This window comes from Chiloscyllium plagiosum, chromosome 42 (assembly GCF_004010195.1).
Source record: "Chiloscyllium plagiosum isolate BGI_BamShark_2017 chromosome 42, ASM401019v2, whole genome shotgun sequence".
Classification (NCBI taxonomy): domain Eukaryota; kingdom Metazoa; phylum Chordata; class Chondrichthyes; order Orectolobiformes; family Hemiscylliidae; genus Chiloscyllium; species Chiloscyllium plagiosum.
Window position 1 is genome coordinate 19,040,845 of NC_057751.1, and position 8,943 is coordinate 19,049,787.

Here is an 8,943-nt window from a genome sequence, read left to right on the forward strand (position 1 = left end):
ACGTGCAAACTCCACACAGTCAGTCGCCTGAGGCGGGAATTGAACCCGGGTCTCTGGCGCTGTGAGGCAACAGTGCTAACCACTGGGCCACCGTGCCACCCACTTCAGAAGTAGAGATGTCTTCCTGTAGTTGTACAGGGCCTTGGAGAGACCACACTTATGGAGTACTGCATAGAATTTTAGTCTCCTTACTGACAAAATGACATACTTGCCAAAAAGTGAGTGTAGCGAAGATTCCCTAGGCTGATACCAGGGATAGCAGGACTGTGCTGAAAATGTGTTGCTGGAAAAGCGCAGCAGGTCAGGCAGCATCCAGGGAACAGGAGAATCGACGTTTCTTCAGAAGGGCTTATGCCCGAAACGTCGATTCTCCTGTTTCCTGGATGCTGCCTGACCTGCTGCGCTTTTCCAGCAACACATTTTCAGCTCTGATCTCCAGCATCTGCAGACCTCACTTTCTCCTCATAGCAGGATTGTCCCAGAAAAACAATTAGTGAATACAAGTCCATTGAACCAGAGTTTAGAAGGATGAGAGGGATCTGATTTAAATGTATAAAATTCGAATGTGGCTGGATAGAGTGGATGCAGGGAGCATTCTTTACTGTGTATGTGGATTTCAAAACCGGGGCAGAGTCTCACGATGCAGGGTTGACCACGTAGGATTGAGAGGAGGTTAAATTTCTTCACTCAAGAGATAGCAAACCTGTAGAATTCTCAACCACAGCAGACTGTGAAGGCCAAATTACTGAACATATTCAAAAAGGAGATAGGTTGATTTTAAGTTTCAAAGGCATCAAAAGGGTATGGGAAGAAAGCAGGAATATGACATTCAAATGGAGGATCAAATATGATCATACTGAATGGTGGGGCAGGCTCAAAGGCTGATTAGCATATTCTTACTTTCTATGTTTCTATCTCTTGTTTCCTGTATGGACCCACCTCTATCACTCCAGATAGATAGGATCCTATCTCCCATTCTCCATTGTCTGCCACCTCTCAATGTAGCCCTCCCCTCTGTCTATTCCCAACCTCTCTCTTCACTCATCTTATTTCTATCTATTTCCTCCTCTTTCTATCCACATCTCTCTGTCACACTATTTCCATCTCTCTCTACAACTAACCTTCTCTTTGTATCTACTCCTGTCTTGCTCTCTCGGACAAAGCTGTTGGAGTATCCATTGTTTACGAAGACCTTGTGTACACAAAAATGAGGAAGAACACCTTACAAGGTCTTCATAAAGAAGATATACCCTAACAGCTTCGTCCGCCGATGCCTACCGAATAGACACTGCCAAGAGGACAATGTACATCCTAATAAACTGGTCACCCTGCCCTACATTAAGAAAATAGCAGAAATGACAACCAGACCACTAGAAATCATAGTGGCACACCAACCCACAAGCATACTACGTCAACCCAAGGGGGCATAGCTTTAAATTAAGGGGGGGGGGGGTAGTTATAGGACAGATGTTAGGGGTAGGTTCTTTACTCAGTGAGTCGTGAGTTCATGGAATGCCCTGTCAGTAGCAGTGGTGGACTCTCCCTCTTTATGGGCATTTAAGCGGGCATTGGATAGGCATATGGAGGATAGTGGGCTAGTGTAGGTTAGGTGGGCTTGGATCGGCGCAACATCGAGGGCCGAAGGGCCTGTACTGCGCTGTATTCTTCTATGTTCTATGTCTGTTTCTATGCTATACATTTCTATGAATCTATGACTCTAAGTGAAAACAACAAATGTGAGGATCTCAGCGGGTCAGAGAGCATCCATGGAGAGAGAGCAAGTTAACGGTTCAAGTCGAGACGACGCTTCATCAGAAGTGTTGAATAAGCGATCTATCACAGCCTCCTTCAGTGGTTCCCAGCATTACAGATGATAGTCTTCAGCCAAATGGCATTGAGGCTCTGCAAGTGGGCTATGGGCCCCTGACAATATCCTACAAGACCACGCAAGATATGTGCTCCAGGACGTGGGTCTGAAAGAAAAGAGATACAGACAGACAGGAGAGCAAGAGACAGGGGAGAGAGAGAAAGCCAGGGGACAAAGAAAACGAGAGATAGGGAGAGAGAGATAAAATAAAAGACAGAGAAGAACACTGAGAGAGACGAAAGAGAGACGGGTGGAAGAGAACGACAGAGCAACACAGGTGACAGGGACAGTAAGAGAGAGAGAGACTTACAGAGTAAAAATTGAGAAAAGACAAGTGAGAGCAAGACCAACAGGATAGACAGACACAGAGATGAAGAAAGAGACAGGCAGAGATGGAGAGAGTAAAAAAGAGAGATGAGAGAGAATCAGAGAAAGAAACATAGGAGCGAGACAGAGGCAGTGAAGGGAGAGTGAGAACAAAGAGGAGAGAAAGGCAGACAGTGTGAGACAGAGACAGAGAGACACACATAGAGAGAAACTGGTAGTCAGAGATGGACAGAGAACATACAGCAGCACAGTACAGGCCCTTCGGCCCTCGATGTTGTACCGGCCTTTTATCCTACTTGAAGATCAGACAAACCTACATTGTGAAAGCAAGAGAGGGAGCGAGAGGAGAGAGACAGATGAAGAAAGAGGGGAAGAAAAGGTAAACAGAGACTATGAGGGACAGAGGGAAACCGAGGATGTGAGACTAGACCAGCAGCTGCCAGAAAAGAGAACCAAAAGTCAAAGATACGTTGGTGTAATGAAAGGCTGAGAGCAGATCGGGGCAACACAATCCAATCCCTCTTGGAGGATGAGGGTTTGGCTGAGCTACTGAATGAATTGGAAAAGTCATGGTGTCCAGAATCCAGTAACCTGCTCCCATCAAGACCTAAGCAGTGACTTAGTGGTTTAGTATCACTTCCTTGTTTTAAACTGCATTATTCTATTTATACATGAAAAAAAATTTGGTACATTATTTTTAGCAGCCTTCTCAGCAGCTCAAACGTTTCTTTTGAAATGTCGCTTTGAGATTTTCTGTCCCTTTCGAGCGAAAATTGTTCTTCCAAACGAGAACCTCAAAAATTACAGCAGAAAGACGAGCACTGCTGCCTTGCAGCACCAGGGTCCCAGGTTCGATTCCAGCCTTGGGCGACTGTCTGTGTGGAGTTTGCACATTCTTCCCGTGTTTGCGTGGGTTTCCTCCGGGTGCTCCGGTTTCCTCCCACAGTCTAAAGATGTGCAGGTCAGGTTGGATTGGTCATGCTAAATTACCTGTAGTGTTAGGTGCATTAGTCAGGGGTGAATGTGGGGAAATGGGTTACTCTTCGCAGGGTCAGTGTGGGATTGTTGGCCCGAAGGGCCTGTTTCCACACCGTAGGGAATCTAATCTAATCTGAAAAGATAAAACCAGGCCCATTCACTAGCATGGTAGGGCTGCCATAGTTGCTATTGGAGGAAGAAGGGAACAAGAGCTTGCTGTGTAGAAAATGAGTGTTCGCTCTCTTTACCTGACAATCTGTTCAAATTAATTGCCAGCCTTACAAAAGGAACAGGTAAAAACAAGGACAGCAGATGCTGGAAACCAGAGTCTGGATCAGGGTGGTAGTCTGCAGGTCAGGCAGCATCCGAGGAGCAGGAAAAATCGACATTTTGGGCAAAAGCCCTTCATCAGGAACAGTCTTACAAAAGGAACAGCCATGCTTTGAGAAGGACCTGTAACTTTAGATTAGATTAGATTACTTACAGTATGGAAACAGGCCCTTCGGCCCAACGAGTCCACTCCGACCGTCCGAAGGGCGACCTTTACATTTACCCTTTCACTTAACACTATGGGACAACTTAGCGTGGCCAATTCACCCTAACCTGCATATCCCTGAGCACTATGGGTAATTTAGCACGGCCAATTCACCCTAACCTGCATATCCCTGAGCACTATGGGTAATTTAGCATGGCTAATCCACCCTAAGCTGCATATCCCTGAGCACTATGGGTAATTTAGCATGGCCAATCCACCCTAACCTGCACATCCCTGAGCACTATGGGTAATTTAGCATGGCCAATCCACCCGAACGTGCACATCCCTGAGCACTATGGGTAATTTAGCATGACCAATCCACCCTAACCTGCACATCCCTGAGCACTATGGGTAATTTAGCATGGCCAATCCACCCTAACCTGCACATCCCTGAGCACTATGGGTAATTTAGCATGGCCAATCCACCCTAACCTGCACATCCCTGAGCACTATGGGTAATTTAGCATGGCCAATCCACCCTAACCTGCACATCCCTGAGCACTATGGGTAATTTAGCATGGCCAATCCACCCTAACCTGCACATCCCTGAACACTATGGGTAATTTAGCATGGCCAATCCACCCTAACCTGCACATCTTTGGACTGTGGGAGGAAACCGGAGACATTAGACATTGTCACTTTAAAAAGAACTGTACCCTGTAACTATATATTACCGTTTTGGGGGGTGGGGAACAGACATTGCTGTTTGAAGAAGGCCAGACACTATTGACTTTCACAACAGGCACCATACAGACATTGCCCTTTTAAGTGGGACGGACCTGGCAGCATTAGCGGGCGTGGTTACTATAAGAGGAAGTGAGCCCTCCTCAACGCTTCAGTTGCACACAAACAGAAAAGTTACTTTCAGGGTGAAACAGAAAAGTTACTTTCAGGGTGAGACAGAAACTGGAAGGGGGAGGGAAGAGCATGAAATGAGGAAGTAGGGAGCGAAGTTGCTCCTGAAATCTTGGAGCCGGAGGACTTTTTGGAGGTAACAACCAAGCGGGTTTGAAATGTTTGTCCAGGCTCTGGGGTGAACCACTCTTGTGTCTGCCCTCACGCTGAACAGAGGTTGGGCTGCTCCTTCAAAAACACTGCAGCCAGGTTTTTAGGCTCAACTGCAACTCGAAAACTGTCTCCGGCTTCACTGAGAAACCAGGAGGCAAGCTATTGGAGCACAAGCTCTCAACTCTTCCCAGAGACAGAGTCTATGCAGTGAATTGCTGCTGAACCCTTCCTGACCGTTACCAATGGCCTCCTGGATCACTGTTGCCCTCCGGAGCAAGATTTCCGTCCTCTTCTACTCACCATTGCCTTCCCCGAGCAGCCCAGGCACTTAACAGTATCTCTGCTGGCTTTCTGCTTGCAGCAGTGGGTTACCCACAGGGGAGGAGCAGACAACACCTCGGTGTAGCTCTCTCCTGCAAATCTATGCCTCCCAACAGTGGGCCGCCCTCTCGGACAGTGGGGTGCCCCCCACCCCCAGCGATGCCTGTTGAATAGTGGTGCCCCCTCGGCAATGTCGGTTGGATGATGGGGTGGTGCCTATTGGACGGTGGGCTGCCTGTTGGGCGATGCCTGTTGGACGATGGGCTGCCCCTTGGGTGGTGCCTGTTGGACGGTGGGCTGCCCCTTGGGCGATGCCTATTGGACGATGGGCTGCCCCTTGGGTGTATTGGACGGTGGGCTGCCTGTTGGGCGATGCCTGTTGGGTGGTGGGCTGCCCCTTTGGCGATACGTGTTGGACGGTGGGCTGCCCCTTGGGCGATGCCTATTGGACGATGGGCTGCCCCTTGGGCGATGCCTATTGGATGGTGGGCTGCCCTTTGGGCGATGCCTATTGGACGATGGGCTGCCCCTTGGGTGGTGCCTGTTGGACGGTGGGCTGCCCCTTGGGCGATGCCTATTGGATGGTGGGCTGCCCCTTGGGCGATGCCTGTTGGACGGTGGGCTGCCCCTTGGGCGATGCCTATTGGACGATGGGCTGCCCCTTGGGTGGTGCCTGTTGGACGGTGGGCTGCCCCTTGGGCGATGCCTATTGGACGATGGGCTGCCCCTTGGGTGGTGCCTGTTGGACGGTGGGCTGCCCCTTGGGCGATGCCTATTGGACGATGGGCTGCCCCTTGGGTGGTGCCTGTTGGACGGTGGGCTGCCCCTTGGGCGATGCCTATTGGACGATGGGCTGCCCCTTGGGTGGTGCCTTTTGGACGGTGGGCTGCCCCTTGGGCGATGCCTATTGGATGGTGGGCTGCCCCTTGGGCGATGCCTATTGGACGGTGGGCTGCCCCTTTGGTGTCTGTTGGATGGTGGGTTGCCCCTTGGGCGATGCCTGTTGGATGGTGGGTTGCCCCTTGGGTGATGCCTGTTGGACGGTGGGCTGCCCCCTCGGTGATGCCCTCTGGACAGTGGGCTGATGCCCCTCGGATAGGACAGTGTCCCCTTATGGATGCCTGCCACTTGCTGGGCTGATGCCCTTCGGATAGTATGGCGCCCCCCCCGCCCCCCCCACCTTGGCGATGCCTTTCGAAGAGTGGGCCGATGCTCCTCGGACAGAGTGGTGTCCCACTGTTGCTGACCTAATTTTTCTCTCTCTCTCACTCTCTCTCTTTCTTTTCCCCCAATCCCCAACAGCCGTGCGTTGCCTGAGTAATGGAGCCAGATACGATCGATCACCATGATGCCCAGCAGAATGGGATGGCGGCGGGCGAGCAGGATGACCACTTTGACGCTCAGGTAGCCTTGGGGACCTCGTCTCATGGCGCAATGCCCCTGTGCCATGTCTGTGCCCCCTCTCCCATCTTGCTGGGTCAAGGGGCAGGCAGGATCTATTCACCCCCTGAAACGCTGCCTTCCAGCTGAGTGGGCTGGGATGGCTTAGATTCGGGGGACAGGGTTCAGTCACTGCCTTTACCTGTCTCATATGTCTTTCAATGAGAGGTTAGTGGAGCGGGAGTAGGCCATCTGGCCCATCAGGAAAGCTCTAGTGTGTCCATCCGATAACCCCACAACTGAGTTTCCTGCCCCCTCTTTTTTTTTCCCTTCTGACCCTCGATTCCCACACTGGTTCGAAATCTGTATTTTCTTTTTCTTAACCTTGCCAAAATACCGTGCGACCCAGCCTCAACAGCTCTCTCTGGTGGGGGGGGTTCCACAGACTCACTCCCCACTGAAAGAGGAGGAGGTGAATTACTTTGGAGACCCAGCTTCGAATGTCGCCCTGGCAGATGGTAGCATTTGGAGTAAATAATATCTGTAGTTAAGAGTCTATTCACGTCGTTGAGTGTCACGAAAAGCCCACTGGCTCACAAATCCCCATTCGGGAGGTAAACTGCCAAGCTCAACTGGTCTGGCCTACATGTGACTCCAGACCCCAGGCAATGTGATTGACTCTTAACTGCTATCTGGACAATTGGGCATGGGTAATAAACGCTGGCCTAGCCAGAGAGGCCCTCATCGAATGAATAAAGAAAAAAGAAATTCCTCCACATCTTTAGTCTGAGATTATACCCTCTGATCCGAGACACTCCCACAAGGAGGAACAAGCTGCCTTGTTATGTCCCCTAAGAATCTTACCACCCCTCCATACCTAGTATTTAACACAGTGATCACTCTACCAGACTCTCTCTCCCAATGTGCCTGTTTGTTAGATTAGTTTCCCTACAGTGTGGAAACAGGCCCTTTGGCCTAACCAGTCCACACCGACCCTCTTAAGAGTAATCCACCCAGACCAACATCCCTCTGACTAATGCACCTAACACTAAGGTTAATTTAGCACGGCCAATCCACCCTAACCTGCACATCCCTGAACACTATGGGTAATTTAGCATGGCCAATCCACCCTAACCTGCACATCCCTGAACACTATGGGTAATTTAGCATGGCCAATCCACCCTAACCTGCACATCCCTGAGCACTATGAGTAATTTAGCATGGCCAATCCATCCTAACCTGCACATCCCTGAGCACTATGGGTAATTTAGCATGACCAATCCATCCTAACCTGCACATCCCTGAGCACTATGGGTAATTTAGCTTGGCCAATCCACCTTAACCTGCACATCCCTGAACACTATGGGTAATTTAGCATGGCCGATTCACCCTATCTGGGAATTTTTGGACTGTGGGGACCGTGACCCGGAGGAAACCCACGCAGACATGGGGGGAATGTGCAAACTCCACACAGACAGTCGCCTGAGACTGGGATCGAATCTGGGACCCTGATGCTGCGAGGCAGCAGTGCTAACCACTGAGCCCAGCGTGACGCCCATTAGGGTCTGTCTTGCTATGTCTGCTTGTTACTTCTTGTTCTTTCTGCTCCCTTCCCCCTCTCTGCCTCATCCCCCATTCTGGTTTCAAAATTTTAACCCAAATTTCTGCCCGTTTTCCCATCGCTCTTCTCCCCCCGACACTGCTGATTTTGTTTTGTTTGCACTGGGGACAGATTGACGACTTCATGGCCCCCAACCAGGATTACAATGAGGAGGAGGAGGAGCGGAAATATTTCCGCCGAAAACGTCTGGCTGTGGTGAAGAACGTGGTGTCTGCCAGTCTTGGCAGTTCTCTCACCTACGGAGTCTATTTGGGTGAGTTGCAGTCCTTGGGGAGAGGCAGGGGCAGCATGGTGGCTTAGTGGTTAGCCAGGTTCGATCCCCGCTTCGGGCGACTATCTGTGTGGGGTTTGCACATTCTCCTTGTGTCTGCGTGGGTTCCCTCCGGGTGCTCCAGTTTTCTCCCACCATCTAAAGATGTGCAGGTTAGAGTGGATTGGCCAAGCTAAATTACCCTTAGTGCTCAGAGATGTGCAGGTTAGGGTGGATTGGCCGTGCTAAATTACCCATAGTACTCAGGATGTGCAGGTTTGGGTAAATTGGCCGTGCTAAATTACCCATAGTACTCAGGGATGTGCAGGTTACGGTGAATTGGCCATGCTAAATTACCCATAGTGTTCAGGGATGTGCAGGTTAGGGTGGATTGTGCATGCTAAATTACCCATAGTGCTCAGGGATGTGCAGGTTAGGGTGGATTGGCCGTGCTAAATTACCCATAGTGCTCAGAGATGTGCAGGTTAGGGTGGATTGGCCATGCTAAATTACCCATAGTGCTCAGGGATATGCAGGTTAGAGTGGATTGGCCATGCTAAATTACCCATAGTGCTCAGGGATGTGCAGGTTAGGGTGGATTGGCCGTGCTAAATTACCCATAGTGTTAGGTGCATTAGTCAGAGGGAAATTGGTCT

The 8,943-nt window shown here is 50.3% G+C and overlaps 1 protein-coding gene across 3 annotated transcripts in view; it reads left to right on the forward strand.

Moving 5' to 3' along the window:
• The window catches only part of LOC122543241 (protein unc-93 homolog B1-like), a 24,028-nt gene extending 15,678 nt beyond the window's left edge, over positions 1 to 8,350 (forward strand). For 2 of the 3 annotated variants that reach the window (XM_043681720.1, XM_043681721.1), the window contains exons 2-3: positions 6,339 to 6,440; positions 8,149 to 8,350. In XM_043681720.1, coding sequence (XP_043537655.1) covers positions 6,357 to 6,440; positions 8,149 to 8,337 — 273 coding nt within the window. In that variant the 5' untranslated portion in view covers positions 6,339 to 6,356 and the 3' untranslated portion in view covers positions 8,338 to 8,350. Of the gene's footprint in view, positions 1 to 4,324; positions 4,699 to 6,338; positions 6,441 to 8,148 lie in introns of those variants that run through there. The other variant, XM_043681719.1, reaches the window with a different exon arrangement.
• The last annotated feature ends 593 nt before the right edge of the window (positions 8,351 to 8,943 follow it).